Here is a 16,753-nt window from a genome sequence, read left to right on the forward strand (position 1 = left end):
AGGGTGCCCCATATTTGTCTGCCTGAGAGGATATGATCAACAAACCACACTGCTTTACCAGGAATGGCCGCATCTGTCCTCTCTAGGGTTTTGATTATTGGCAAAATCATTGTCCAACCCCATAGTGCCTTTCTAAGGCAATTCCAACCTGATAACCCTACCAGCATAATGAAGCAATCAAAGGAAAATATGAAGGTGTTACTGATCAGTACTAGGATCCTGTAAAGAAATTCCACTTCCTACAAGCCCTTCTCACCTGGAAGACGCTGACATCTGTGAAGTGACTGAGACATGTTTTAATGTAACAGACAACACTCTTGCTATGCAAGGCTATAAAACACTTTCCGCACATTTAGACCAGCTACTGTGTAGGAGAAGAAAAAGGTAGATGTATATTAATCTTTATCCAAAAGAGACTTACTTCAAGGCTGATAAAGTAGCATGGTGCACTAGAGCTTCTTCATGGGTGCCAGAACCATAGATCCAGGGGTGGGGGAGCCCTCCCACCTGTCGGGAAAAATTAATGAAGTGGAGTTTTCACTCTAACCTGGATTCAGGCAAGATAGTTAAACTAAACTAGCTGTTCTTGCTGTCTTATTGCTCTGTGTTACAGGAGTTATGTTGCCGCTGATCTGCTGGTGCTGCCAGAGTCATGCCACTAAAGTGAGCTTTGTTCTTTTATTTGCATGAGTTATGCTGCTCTCATATGTGTGTGTGTGTGTAAAATGACCCAGTTAGGTATACCTGGTGGTTAGTGTTACTCAGGCTCAAACAAGTGCCTGAATTCTCAGCGCAAACCAACACTTGTGAGTCAGGGAGCTGAGTCCATAGCTCTCCACTGTCCAGATTTTCACAGAATATTTGGCTCATACTTTTGGTGTGTTCCTGTTAAAATTTGTTTTTTTCTGGCAAATCAGTGAGAACTGAATTCACTAAATAATGATAGCTCTTTAAGTTTCAGTCTTCCTATCTTTCAGGAAACACATGGTAACACAAAACACTTTATTTTTGCAACTTTATAAGATTATACAAGCAATATTTAAAAATGTGTCCCTGGTTTTGGGCCTTTGCCCCCCTCCAAAATAAATTTTGGCTTTTTCCAATTTCTTGTGCTGCACAGTTGAGATATTTAGTTGATCGTCAAGTCAATTTTACAAGGAGCTGAGAACTTCATGAGAAGAGAAGTTTAATGCTACTTATGCTAAATCATTTGCATTGTTAGTAGCACAAAAGGTAGTATACTTGCTTTTGATGCAGAAGACTATGGTTTCTACTCCCACAGTATGCAGATGGATCACTGATACTGTACTGTGTTGTACTTTAATGGGAGTGGATGCTGCAGTCCTATTACTGTCCTTCTTTGGAGGAGTTACTTAGCAACTATGAACCCGTTATCAGTTTGCCATCCATTCCCCATTGCAAAATTACTAGCTTATCATTTTTAATGTAGCATAGGCAATTTATTCTTCAAGGGGAACAGCACTTTATTTGTAGCTGAAACAATGAAATATAAAGTTGTTTGCAGCAACTTCTTCATTAGTTACAGATCCCTTTAATGTGGAATTATTTAGATGACTTACTTCTGCAGAGATTTAGCATATTTACTAATAATGGTGGATTGTAATGACAGACGTTTGAGTGGCCTTTTATGGTTGAAATTTTCTGAAATGGGTAGTTTTGCCATTATTGGTTCATACATTTTGTTTCATTGTTCACTAGAAGACTGTTCTAAACTACAAATTTAAAGCACATTCTAATAAGTGGTGCTGTATTCTACAAGGAATATAATTTAATACAATCAGGTTAATACAATCAGGAAGGTGAAACAAAAAAACGCATACATGTATGCTTGTTCACAGGATGCAGGAGATCAAACTAGGGGAAGAGACCAGTCACCAACGGTGTCCCCCAGGGTTTGGTGCTGAGATTTTCTGTTTAGCATATACATCTCAAAAGTAAAAGGAAATACCAAATGGATTTGGTCGACTAAGTTTGAGATGACGGCAAGCTAGGAGCAGTTATTGAATCCCTAAATGACTTAACCATCATGCTGGAAGGTTTGTCCCAAACAATACTGGTGCCAGAATTATGAATTGAAACTAAACTCCAAGAAATACATTATCGTATCCTTTGGGAAGTTATCTACTCCAAGGAACTGCCAAATTGATAATGCCCATTGAGAACTGATCCAGTTGTTTGGCATTTGGGAATTTGTGTGTACAGTGACCTAACTTTTGACCAACATGTGCCCAGAGTCATAAGAACGTTTTTCTGTATTGCACAGCTTATAAACAAATTGCTTGACTAGATCTAGAGATGTTATTGTCTCCCTTTACAAAGCCATCTTTAGGTCAATCATTTTGTATAATGCCCACTTTGGCATGTATCTGTCCAGACACATGCAACAATTGGAATACCCACAGATACCTTACTAAAAGGATACAAGTCCTAAACAGTAGGTCTTGCATGGACCACCTCAAAGATTTATCACTATACTCGGTATGCTACAGAGTGCATAGAGGTGACATGTCTGGCATACAAGGCATCCTCTGACCTAATACAGATGGACCTACTGAACATAGCTGGCATCATAAACTATAGTATCAAGAATCTTACATCCTACAGTCTGACTTTATGATGTGTACCTTCTGTCCATTGACTCAGGTAAACGTATATAAAGGGTTGCATGGGCTTGCAGTACACAGTTTACTATCAAATAGGAAATTGGACTTTGTTTGATTTACGTTAGTCCGAACGCCAAATTCAAAATTATCAAAAGAACAAATAAATAAATGTAGAAATGCACAACAGCGAATGCACTACAGCATTCTCTGTTGTGAATTTATACATTTTAATGCAGATTGAACTATAGTGGGGATCGGGAAATGTACCCTTTCCCTCACTGTAGTGTGATCTCGGAGTTTGTATATGTAAGTAGCACGGGGGTGCAGAGGGGTTTTCCCTCCTGCAAAAACATTCTTTTTACTTGTGTGTTGCACAGTAATAGCAGTTGCAGAAGTTTGGTGAATGATCGAATTGTGTCAAATTTGAACATTCTCCGCTTCCACTTTTGACTTTTATGTGAGTCGCTGTTTTTGTTTTCATTTCTCTGGTTCATTGAAATGATAATTCGCCCAAAGAGTAATTGCTGAAATTATAGTAAATCGCAATATGCACTGCATATCTTGTTCTGGCCAAAACCTTCAGTCCCATTCCCCATGCTGGCATCATACAAAAGCTAAATGATTTAAAAATCAACCCATATGTAGTAAGATGGACAGCCAACTGGCTGAAAGATAGAACATACATAGTATGAGTTGCAGGTATCTCATCAGAGAACATAAAATTGGCCAATGATGTCTGTCAGGGATCAGTGCTGAGACCTCTCCATTTTTGCATTTATTGGTCAGATCTAAAAACAGACAGCCAAGATGTCTGACTAACAAAGTTTGCAGATGACTGGAAACTGACAGTTGTTACATTACCATCTGACACTCAAACCCTCCAGAATGAACCCTCCCCTCATCATTTTGTATAGAAAATACACTACTACAAATTGAAAATGTAATCAGGGATCTGGGAACTTGTTTTTTTTAACTCTCTCTCTCTTTTGGCCATCATGTGATAAAGTTTGTTAATAAATTCCTTTATTTAGATTAGCTAATTGCCAAAGGATTATCATCAAGGTCTAAATAAGTAATCACTCCTTTATATTTAGCATCGATCAGACCAGTTATCAAGTACAGGACCATCTTCCAGTTGTAACTGACTAAACATATCAAACAATTAGAAAGACCATAAAGGTCTCTTACCAAACAGTTTATAGGTGCAAAATACCTGAGTTATCAATTGGAGCTGGAGTCTCCAACCTTTTATTCAGTGTCTTACAGACTTTTGATTGGAGATCTTTGTATTCCTCACCATGTGCATTAGAAATCTGGATGTCCTGGACCTCCTGTATCTCTGCAAGTCAAAAATCTCCACCAATACTAAAAGCAGGGAATAGGATAGGTATATATCCCAGTGTCTCCCAAACCTTTGAAATAAACTTCCCATGTATGTTAAACAGGGTGGCTCACTATCTTCCTTTAAACATAATCTAGATGACTGATGAGTAGCCACAATTTGCATTGGGACTGATTGGTATGGCTCACCTGGATAAAGAGGATGTCGCACGAGGGAGGTACTTGCAAGGTGTGAATAAGTCTTGGTGGCCTTGGAATATCTATGAAATATAGGAAAGCAATTTGACCTTGGTATAATAAGAATGTAATAAAAAAGCTGCTTTCCACTGTATCTGAGGACACTGTGGATGCTATTTATTTAAAAAAAAAAAACAAATACCTAATTATATAATTCCTACATGTCTCTGATATGCAAATTGACTAAGTGATTGCCATCTCTCTTGGTATTTTTTCCTTCAAGGATTACTATTTGTTGCATCAAAGATAGCTAATGCACTTGTGGGCGGTCTTGTTTGAAATTTGTTATATCTGCATGCCCCATGCCATATAGCATATTTTAGATTAAATAAATAAACATATCAAGCATCCACTGAACGGACATTGAGTGGCTTCCTCTTTGGCTACAAAATAGCCTTTGCATCAATATGTGTCAACAAAAATTCTCATGCTTTATGCACACATCTAACAGCACTTCTGGTCTGATGTGTAGACTATGGAAATAAAAAATCTCCTGCTTATCAAACACATGAGATGTACTTTAAGATTTATCTGAACATGGGGTAATTTAGGAGGGTGAGATCTCTGTTTAGCATCTTGCCTAAGGGATCACATATGGTATGTTATATGTGACTGTGTAGCATATCAAAGTCATTTGTAAGATTTGAACTCAAAGTGCTTAGGGAGGGGAAAAGCCAGTGGCTTTCTGAACTGCCAGCATCAAAGGACAGGGTGTTGTCTGCTGAGTCACTGACCTGTCTGACAGAAGCACATGAAAAACTGAGCTTTCAAATATTTAATAATAGATGATGGATTGCTAGAAAATTTCTCCCTCTAGGGCAGAATCAGTTAAAAAAATAAAGGGTCCAGTGTATTTATTAATGCAGGGAACTCCTACATTATATCATTACCTACTAGAATTAAAACAATACAGTTATTAAAGCAAAAAAAAAAAAAAAAAACAAAAACAAAAAAAACATAGGATCTGACTGTAGCCAAGGATGGTGTATAATTTTCAGTGCTTACTGTGTGTCTAGCTTTTCCACCAAAACCCTGAAAGACAAGTGTTAAATGCAGTTGCCCCTTATCTTTTGTGTGCATTTTATTTTCTTATGCCTGAGTACTCAGTGCCTGGAGTGCCTGATCTGGGATCCTACTAATGGATAGAAGAACTGGAATTGGAAAATGAGCTTTAACATGCATGTTGCTCTTTCACTGATTATTAATCTCAAGAGTTAGTATAGGTTAGTAATGGAGGTTTGAAGGCTGCAGGTTGTCTTAGCCCCTGCAAAAAAATAATTTTCACTGATGCCTAGGTAGACTGGGTTTTTCTAATTTTTGATAAGAGCACTTGCTTCCTCATTCTAATACAAATGTGGTTTAACACACAAACTGTTTAATCTTGATGAAACGTATGGGAAGCACATGTACTTAGCATTTAGGATGAGAATAAAAAAAAACAGTACCTAGGTAAGTAATTTATAAATATTTAGCTTTAAATAGGCCATGAGAGCTTGACTCCAATGAACAGTGAAATAATTTTCAATGACTTTCTCGTGATTTTAATGGTAGTATTGCTCCCAGCCTGTACCTGAGAAGAATGATACTTGTGTATCTCTTTTATTTTTGTCAAAGAAAGTTACACACACACAAAAAAAAAAAAAAAAAACAGCACAAACTCCCCATTGAAGCTGCACCACTTCACAGCCCCATTTTCTATATAATGCTAACTCTGAGACTCCTCACCCTTGGAGTAGGGAATATTTCCTTAACTCCAAGATTCTGCAATCTCAAGTCTCTCAAGTAGCAATATGTGACAAAGTTTGATTTTACTTACTAAACTGAATTTCACTTACTAAACTGATACATTCCATTCATATTAAATGGTATCACTTTAATTAATGTATCCTGTGCAAAGAAATCTGGTTGCACCTACTCAACATGGCTTTAGACCAAAGCATAGTACTACTACTGCCCTACTATAATTCCTTAATACTATACCCTTGCCAGAGATAACAACAAACTTGTCTCATGCCTATTTTTAGATCTCCCTAAAGCTTTTGATACCATCTCTCATCCTCTCCTTCTGTACAAAATAACCAACCTTAACTTCTCCCCTGCTACTGTTGCATGGTTTTCCATCTACCTCACTGACAGATCTCAAGCAGTGAAGTGTCAATCTGCACTCTCCCATCCTCTCCCAGTAAGAATGGGTGTCCCTCAGGATTCCCTCTTTGGTCCACTACTTTTCAACATCTTCACTAATCTTATTTATTCTTCCTATCCACAATAATCACTGGTCCAATATACTGATGACTCTACTGTCATCACTATTGCTGACACTCACTCCAAACTCATCTCTACAACACAGACTTCCTTTAACTCAGTAGAAAACTGGCTCTCTGATAACCAACTTTTCCTTAACCCCCCAAAAAAACTAAGCTACTGCTTTTTCTTCCTAAAAACTACAACCACGTTAAATCCACCTTCACAATCCTGTCCTTCAATAACACACACACATTGAGGTGGAAATTAGCACTAAACTCCTTGGTGTCATCATTGACAATCAACTTAAATTCGATCTACACATTAACAACTGTTAACACACACAAAACATGTAAAACTGAAAAATAAAAAAATGAACACACAAAAACAACCGGACTGTAGCAGTTTATTGAGCGCTTTCGTCAAAATGTTAAAATTGACTTCTTCAGAATAACAACATTAATTAAATGCATTCATTAAATAGCCAGGCAACATCATATGGCCATTTAGACCTATTGTGAAAGCAATAGGTTCTAAAACAGAACCTATGGCTGCATACATTGATTTTTGGTACAAGCAAGTAAGTAAGTACAAGCAAGTATGTTCATGGACTAAAATACTCATGGCATTGCCTACAAATTTTGAGGGATATTGTAATTCCAGATGATTCTTTTATTTATCACTATTGATATAATCAACTTATTTACAGTTATTCCACACAATGAAGGTTTGAAATTATTTCAGGAAACCTTAATGGTGGAGAACGACTTAGACAATGTCAAAAGACAATTATTAGTGGAATTAATGGACTTGGCATTGAATAACAATTTTGTAGGTTTTGAGGGAGAACTTTTTCATCAAATATCAGGGGTAGCCATGGGGGCTAAATGTGCATCTAGTTATGCCAATTTGGTGCTAGCCCAATGGGAACGGGAATGTGTGTTTCCATCAAGTTATTATAGTAAAATTATAACATGTCTAAGATATATGGATGATATATTGATATTCTGGAAAGTTACCCAGGAAAAACTAGCATCTTTTATCACTTATCTCAACTCTAGTACTTCATTTTTAAGGTTTACATACAAGGTAGCTGTAGAGAGTATATATTACCTTGATATAAGACTGGTATGGGACAGGACCAACAAGAAATTACAATCAATGATTTTTTTAAGAAGGAAACATATTGTAATTCTTTTCTCCACTACAACAGTTGCTATCCTATGCATCAAAAGAAAAGCATAGTGAAAGGACAAATGGTACAAATTTCAAGATTAATGAGCAATGACACTGATTTTGAGAATGAGGTATACACTTTAATTGGCATGTTTAGAGAGAGACAGAGGATACCCGTTTAAAACGTTGATTAAAACTAGGAATTATGTTATGCATAACAGGAACAACAGATTTATTCCAATAGTAAATACAGAAACAGGTGTTAATATTAACAACAATAACACCAAAGAAGCTTTGTCAACTGATAGTATGTTAGTTCTCTCATACAATAAGGATGCTTTGACAATCACATCCATAGTTCATAACACTTGGAAGACAATTGTTGATCAAGATACTATGAACATCTTAGGATTGTTTCCTAGAATTACCTATAGTAGGGGTCCTAACATCAAAAACTTATTGAAGAAGCAACAAAAAAACAAGAGGTTTAGTCTCCAAAATGTCAAAGTGAAATGCTTGCAAGGCCTGCAAATTTATTAACACAGGCCCATATGTTGCAATTGATGGTTATTATTGTACCCTTCCATGTCCTGGTAAATGCAACTGTAATACCAAGACAGTGGTCTATCTAGCTACCTATATGTCCTGTCCTGTTTTCTATGTGAGTAAAACCACTACGAAACTTAAGGAAAGGATATTAGAACATTGTAGAGACATCAAGAAAGAGAAAAAAAGAGAATGCATTATATATGCATTCTAAGAACTGTAATAATTTCAAAAAAATCTGTTTCTTGTCATCAACAGAGTGTTTGATTATGGTAGGGGTGCAGACTTGAACCTACATCTTGAGAAAATAGAGTTTGTGTGGCAGCCTAGAACTAATGCCACTGTTTATCCTGGCATAAGTGACACTATCTCATTAGCTCTGGTGTTAAAATTAAGGGCATTGGAGATCTGAAAATATTTAACGTCTGTCTATTCTGGTTCCTTGGTTCCCTAAATACATTAAATGCACAGAGTATAATGTAGCTATTATGTAGTGCAACTAGTGTGTATTTTATATTTAACATTTTTAACTAACATTTTTTTAATCAGCATTTTTAACTAAGTTATATAATATATAGTATTTTATTAGCACAAGCATTTTAAAACAATTTGCTATAAGTGAATTAATATACACCTATATGTATACTTAAAGGTGATTTCTACTGAACACAGCACTTTGCTCATACTGATGTACTGTCTTTTTAAATAAGTATTCATTCACTTCTCTATTGCATTGATCATGTGACTGTGTTAAGACGTTTACTTAAGCTTGCATTTGAATTTTAACAGTTGCTCTGATGAAGCCCTGTGAGCCAAATAGTTAAAATGTTTAGTCTTTTTCTGTTAATAAAGTTTGTTAAGCGTTACCATTCTATACAGGTTTGGTGGCATTTTTTTCTTTTTATTTTACTAGTTTTGAGTTTCCGCTCTTTTGGGTGTTTTTTTCTGTTGTTTTTTCAACATCATAAGATCAACAATAGTAATATCATATGACAAAAGTAATAGCAGCCACATAAAAAGTATATACATACATAGACCTTTAAAATTATAATTGCAAAACAATAAAATCAAGTCAATGACTTTATAGGAATTGCACCACCAAATTAGATTTATTACATAAAATTTGTGAACCAAAGTACAATAAAATCTAACTTATTGTCACCCCTAGAAATAAAACTCTGCCTTTAATTTCAGATAGCTGGAAATGGAGATCACATCATTCAACCCTGGTGGATTAGTGGGATTTGTTCTTAGTTGCCACATTAACTCTTTATATTCTAAAAACAGGTCAGTAGGCCCCCCTCTATTATTGTGTTTTAATTGTTCCAGAACCATAAATATAAATTTGGTTGAGAGAATGCACTGACATGTTTTGCCAGGGATTGAAGTATTATGTATACTTGATAATTATATGTATATCTCTATCTGTGTATGTATGTTTGTAACTTTCTATCTATCTATCTATCTATCTATCTATCTATCTATCTATCTATCTATCTATCTATCTATCTATCTATCTATCTATCTATCCATGACCAGATCAAGCATAAGATGAACTATACAGCTCTCTATGTCCTGGTGTTGGCTGAAGGGCCCAGTCTGCCAATAAAATGTTTAAAAAAATTCAGACAAGCTGAAATAGCAGTTACTGTACAGTTCTTCTTTCCCCCCAGATTTTTCCTGACTACAGAGAAGCTGAGCAGATTGGTAATTTACTGATCTGCGAAACTGCTCTGTGTGTGATCCTCCCAGCTACTCGAGACACTCTGTACGTTATTATTCAGATGTGTGTGATCATTCTGCTCAAAGAAGAATGCTGTTTTTTTTTTTTTTTGTGGAGCTTTAATTGGCAGAAATAAGGTACATTGTGTGTATGTTTGCGCATGAGCACACAAGTGTGTGTGTGCGTCCTTGCACGTGTGTGTGATGGCACATACAAGTTTGTGTATTTGTGTGTGTACAAACTTTACTTCCAGAGAACATGCACTTCCAAACTTCAACTTACACAGATCCTAACCTCCAAATTTCTGAGAATCAGATAACCTAGCTGCTTAAAACATTTTCAAGTTAAAGATTTCCTGTGCTCTGAGCTTGTGAAAACATTTTCTGATAAGGAGAATTGCAGAACAAAAAAATGCTGATTTTTCTCTCATATTTATGCCCTATGTTTTTCCTTACTTTTAACTAAGTTACAGGAGTACTGTCTGGTTAAGAAAATGCTAGCTAATGCAAGGCTTGTTATTATTCTATCTTTCTGAGAATATAAGAGAAATATTTTAAATCTTTTTTTTTCCTGAATGTTGGGTCTTTGTCTTGGATTCTTGAGCTAAAACATTGAGAGAATAGTAAGACGTTGCAATGCTTTACACTGCATAGTTCTGACAGTGACGAGATGAGATATATTTCTAGCCATTTATTTATGAATTTATTCATTCACTTGATCTCAAGCAGAACTCTGAGATGTACAGTCATTCAAGTTGCAGCAACTGACGGTTGTCTGTGTGTGTGCATGCTTATGGTGGGGGCACAGTATTTATGGTGAAAAGAAAGGAATCAGTTGTAGTAAATAGGATCATCATCATATTTGCCTTGTTCATTGGGTAAAATCCTCAGTTTCCTTGTTTTGTTGAAAGCATTCAGTGTGTTTGTTATTTGGTTTGTGAATAAAATGGATAACACGAAGTCTGTGAGTTAAATGTTAATATATTAACTATAAATACATTTCAGGTTTTTGCTTGTTTTTTTGCAGACACATGGGTATGAAATGCACTGTGTTAGGCTACAACATTCTAAACTTTGTATGGATGAGTAAGGCAATGAGTATAGGGTTTGATTCCCTCAACTTTTACTTGTCTGCTGTGTGACTCTAACCAAGTCACTTCATCAGATGGTGTTCCTAGGCTGCCATGAAAAGGAATACTTAAATCCAGTGGGCTTGTCCCAGGCTATTAGCAAACATGTTAGACATTTGTCTTTGAATTCCTTTACCTTTCACATAGCTGTTAATTAGTGCTTCACTATATGCTATTGGGCTATGAACTCCAGCAAGTCTGTTGCATTTTAATACACTGCCAGTTGCATTTTATATATATGTAAACAAGAGAAGAAAAGTTTACTATTTCTACTGCAAAATCTGATTTTAATGCTGACTATTTTGTTCTATTTAGCGAATAACTGTCACTGTCTTGGTGTCAAATTTAAAATAAAAGTTTTAAATTAAATTCAAATCTCTGCAAACATTGTAAAAGTAAACAGGTGAATAGTATGCACACTGACAGGTTTGAACAGTGTTTATTGTAACTGAGGAGAGATGGCCAAGTAATATGATATTTGTGTGGTTCGGGGGACCCTGAGCCATTACCCTGCCTAGGGCCTCATTCGACCAAGATCTGTCTCGGAGTCTGCATAAGATATGCACAATTATATCAAATAAACCATATTATTTTCATGTCTTTTCAAGTAAAATGTTTGTCTCAGATATGGACTATAGTTGTAGATTATTTTTAATATATTGCTATTTACAAAACATGTTTTTAATTTTATATAGGGAAGACAGTGAGTAAATTATGCAAGTGATATCTAAGTGTGTGTGTGTGTGTGTGTGTGTGTGTGTGTGTGTGTGTGTGTGTGTGTGTACGAGCGCGCGCGCGCGTGCGTGTGTATGTGTGTGTGTGTGTGTGTGTGTGTGTGTGTGTTAACATTTCACTGGGTTGATGTTCACCTATAACACATAGTGTCTTTATCCTACATTACTTCCTAATAGTACCCACACCGCTTTTAACGACCCATGTAACTATTCTTATTCAGCAAGAGCAAGCAGACAAGTAGCCTATACATATGAAAATGCTTATTAGACTAATAAATCCAAAATTCAGTTTTGATAGCTTTGTGCACAGCTATACATACATTGCATGCATATGTAACATTTGCTTTTCACCACAAACATTGAGCAGCTTTATTTACATATATCAACATTATATTTTCTTATCATACACAATTCACTAAAGGTTTTTCTTTCTAAATTTTAACATTATTTAGTTGCCAAGATTTATTCAGCATTCTTCATTTTCCCAATGGTCTCCTCAGTTTTATTTTGCAAATTACCCTGTCTTCTAAGTCCAATCTGGTTGCACTGTATGGTCTGTTGATGCAAGAGGTCCACAAATTAGTCCTGGCTATCTTCAACTTGGATCAGTCTTGTCCTTTTCTTAGAACTGAGGCTACTGTGGAAGAAAATCCCACGTACATGCCTCTTTCCAGTGAGAGAGTTGCCCACGTAGATATTGCGGAGGCAGCCAACAACCTAGAACAGCCTAGAACAGCTTGTTAATACAGTGGTGGTGTCAGTGGTGTCCAGCCTTGTTCATCACTGGAAGGTGGAACATCCCATCACCTTTAGTCAACTGTAATCGTTGTCTTGGAATATAATTTCAAGTTATGCTTAACAGCATCTCCAGCACAGAATGTTTACAGATATTAATTTCCATAGAGATCCCAGTCTGAGACTCTGCACCCCAGTCAAGAAAACTATTTGCCAGGGATGGAGGAAGGGAGTGTGAGATTACTTTTTTCACTAAAATCTTGTGAGAACAGGCTAGGTGATCCTGTGACCCAGCTTAACTAATCCTAGACTCGTCTCTTCCTATCAGATCATGAACAGACCTTTTACAGGACACGAAGTACATGGTGACATTTCCTATTCCTTCCACATAACCAACATGCTCATCACCTGGTCCTGAAGATTGGTGTTAGCGAAACACTTCTGTCTCTTTCAAACAAACATTCTGTTTGACATTTTGCACCCAAAACAAGTGATTGCTCAAGATCCTGAGAACAAATATCTGCAGCATTTTAATATATGTTAAAAACAAAGCAAATTTGTACTAGCATATTCTCACCAAAGTAATCATACTGCCAATAATACTGTTTTATTCCAGTAAGTTCCTCTTCCACATGTCCAGGACAATCTAAAAACATCATGGCAAAGGTATATACTGAAGAGGTGATGTCCTGTTGCTAGACATTGCACTTATGAGACCATAACAGGCATACTGTTTTTAATTCGCCAGACTATATCAAGAAAGGAGCATCATCTGAGTGGGGAGTTAAAAATATAGTAAGAGTTTCAAGAAACACTCAGAGCAATCTGAGTAAAACTTGTGCAGAAATTAAATAAAAATGGGCTGTCTACTTAAATAAGAGAAAAAAAAAAAACAGTTATTCACAGTTCTGCTGATTGTATCATTATTTTGGAAATTAGTGTGCAGTAAAACCATGTACGCAATATCATTGGCAGGCAGGGATGGATGGAACATCCTTAACTAGATTCTACAAAATGACGTAAGTGTTGTTAGTTATGATATCACAACATCCATTACCTTTTAATACAGTCTTCTTTAGATTGAAATGAAATAAATTAAAATCAGAGTAATGGCTAAAATAGATAAGAATTATGATAAAAACAATATGATGAATGTGCTGTTTGGAGCATTTAAGCTAGTAGTTTCAATGAAGAGTAGTTAACAAATGTAAGAAAATATTTGTAATATTTTTGTATTTACTCAGGTGATATGAAGATGAGTGAAAAATCCAGCATGAAGATGCAAGAAAAATGCAAAGTGGAAAGCCTGGAAACAGAATCACCCTACCAGGTAAGTGAATTAAAGCTTTGATCTTTAAGAAGTGACACTTTTTAAGGAGTCCTACATTCAGAGTGCAGAGTAAACAACATAGAGGAAGACTATAGGAGCAAAGACTTTAGCTTAAGATACAGGCTATACTAGTGAAGTGGGCAGGACTGCATCTGAAATAATCATTAAAATACTTAAAGAGACACTACTTTTAATGCAGTATGCAAATCACTCTTTATAGCTGCTGGTTCTGGAGTAGTACCATTAAGATTTGAATCCCATACTGGTGACAAGAAACAGACCCAGTGATTCAAAGAGGAAGGAGACATAGCTCTCTAAAACTTCACTAAGTATGGTAATCTCAGCCATTAAGTGATGCCAGGCATCAGAACTGCATACATATCAAAACTGAGATTAATGTAAAGGAAGTCCTACACAAAAAACAGAAGAACAAACAACTTAATGAATACATTTTGTAAGATATAAATAAGCAGTTGTTGAATAAGATTGCTGAATGGAATGTTACATCAAAGTCCCTTTACTGGAATGTCTGGCTATCATTTTTTATCATAATAGCTAATACTTGTATAGAATCTGAGTAATCATTAAGATATAAATTTTGCAATCACCTCCCAGCATATTTATTTTTTTATAAAGTTTTGTGTGAATTTCCTATTGTACATTTTAGTTGCTCATTGTTTTATTTCTTTGTAGTCTTCTTCATTTGTAAACAAAATAATTCTCAGCTTTGGCGTTCTCTAAAGCATCATTTTATGAATTACAAATGTGTGAAGATCATTTAGCAAAAATGAATCATAAAATGTTAAAAAATACATGAATCTTATGCTGTATGAATCTGAGTATAGACAAAGTATTCTTGACTGTGTCACATGCTGGTATTCTGGTCCGTCTCTTCACCCCTTATACTAACACTGTCTTTATATTACAAACAATAATGAGGGGGAAAGTATTTGTGGAATCCTGCATATGAATTTCCATCTATGTCCATGTAATGAGATTCTTCTCATTTCCTTTGCGTTGCCAGTGCGACACAAAACAATGGACCCAGTTCCAAAAGACTTGCTATTGGGTGACTCGGTCCTAAGTAAGCCTGCTTTGTTGACAGGTCTAACAATAGAATTAACCATGCAAATCAAGGGCAAATCATTTGGAATCAGGGAAGGCTTACACTCGAGTGCGTTACTTTCTCAGAGAGCAAGTCATTTTGATTCTAACCCAAAGTTTTCTTTTTTTTTTGAGTTTTTACAGTTTCTGCATATCCTGGAAAATAATCAAATTATGAGAAACCAAAAATGCTGGAAATGAAGCAGAAAATGTTCATCTTCAGGAAAGTGGAATGGATGGTTACATGCTGTGAAACCCATGTATTGATTATGTTCCAGAACCAAGAAAATGAAGCTTGTTTTCCAAGGTTCATAAATAAGAACTTAAAATACCAAGCCTGTTTTTAGCGATATTCTTATGTATGGACTACAAAATGTAAAACACTGTCAGGACCTTGAACACATGGATGGCACTCGGCCTGAACATTATTACAAAGTAAAAGTCATGTGCAGTCAATCAACAAACACCGTTAAAACCTATAACATACACCATCCTAACATAGAACCAATCAGTCTATTGTTAATTTGTTCTCTCACAAACAAAAAAGCTAAGAATCTTCTTGCTGTATCAAAAAATATGATTGGGTCTCCAATCATAGCCAGCTGTTATATGTTCTTGAAATGGATATGAAGACATTTTCCTTTCTAGCTTCACTCTGAGGGTGAATTTCTTGATATCCATTTCTCAAAATCCTAACAATGTTATGATTGCAAACCTGGTTATACTCATTTTCTGCTTTTTCTCATAGCCCACTATAAATCTTGTCCTATATGCCTGAGGCAATTGTGTTGAACCAGGATATGAGCTCTTACCTCTCCCTTATGAAATTGTATTATGGATGAGTGTAAAGGTGTCTCCTCAATTTACAAGATTAGATCATAACCAAATTACTTTCTACTAACATTTTAGTCCAGTTGATGAGAACACAAAGACTTTACCTTAAAGTAAATGATTTAATTACTCATATGAAAAACAATTATGACTGATACAAGGGCACTGTAGTAGAATCTAACAAAATATTCACTGTATACCTACAAGTATTAAAATGCTCCAGTCATGCAGTAGAAATATTACAGTAACCATAAAGTCCAAGCAATACAATCATGTACAAATGTTTTAGTTTCTCTCTCTCTCTTTCATTCCCTTGGGAAAGAATCTTTCACATACTGGGCAGCATATCAGCACAGGAGCCTTCACATTAAAATGTCTTATACAGTCATAATGGTAGCTTGCCTAGAGAACTATGGGCATAAAAGTAAAGCATAACTGACTCTAACAAAGTGTACCATGGGTTTAAGAATATCCACTTCCACAACAAGACTTTTGAAATATATGCTTTGACAAATTATTTTTTTGAAGTTCAACTTCAAATAAATAAAGTAACATCACTTTGGAAAAACAAGATATGTTTAATAGTAGGATTCTGTGTGTTTTGATATCACCATCACTAAGTGCTGTCAGCTCTGTGACCAGTGCACCCTAGGGAATAAAAACTGTTTTAGGTCAAAAGTTTGATTCCCTTGCCCTCTGTTGGCCTACTGCATGACATGGAGAAAAAATCACTTAACCAGGAAGTGTCCCCAGGTTGTATATGAAAAAGTTCTGTGTGGCTCACTGCTCTACCCTGGTTAACAAACACAAATATAAATATTAATGAATAAACTGATTAACAAGTTGTAGCAGCACTGAAAATAGCTACTTGTTTAATAAAATTATTGTTTTGTGGCTACGCATAGTTCTATAAGCATTAATTCTGGAATATGCAAGTAATAACAATTAACAGGTTAGTGGTGGTGGGCAATACTGGACAGACATTAAGGATTCTTGTTA

General features: G+C 35.8%; 1 protein-coding gene across 2 annotated transcripts in view; it reads left to right on the top strand.

Annotated features, from left to right (window-relative positions):
* LOC122809160 (TYRO protein tyrosine kinase-binding protein-like) overlaps positions 1-16,753 on the top strand; it is a 445,215-nt gene that overhangs the window by 285,665 nt on the left and 142,797 nt on the right. The window contains exons 5-6 of one of the 2 annotated variants that reach the window (XM_044080447.1): positions 13,734-13,819; positions 15,059-15,139. In XM_044080447.1, coding sequence (XP_043936382.1) covers positions 13,734-13,819; positions 15,059-15,124 — 152 coding nt within the window. In that variant the 3' untranslated portion in view covers positions 15,125-15,139. Of the gene's footprint in view, positions 1-13,733; positions 13,820-15,058; positions 15,140-16,753 lie in introns of those variants that run through there. The other variant, XM_044080448.1, reaches the window with a different exon arrangement.

This window comes from Protopterus annectens, chromosome 8.part0 (assembly GCF_019279795.1).
Source record: "Protopterus annectens isolate FY-2018-M chromosome 8.part0, PAN1.0, whole genome shotgun sequence".
In the NCBI taxonomy this organism is placed as follows: domain Eukaryota; kingdom Metazoa; phylum Chordata; order Ceratodontiformes; family Protopteridae; genus Protopterus; species Protopterus annectens.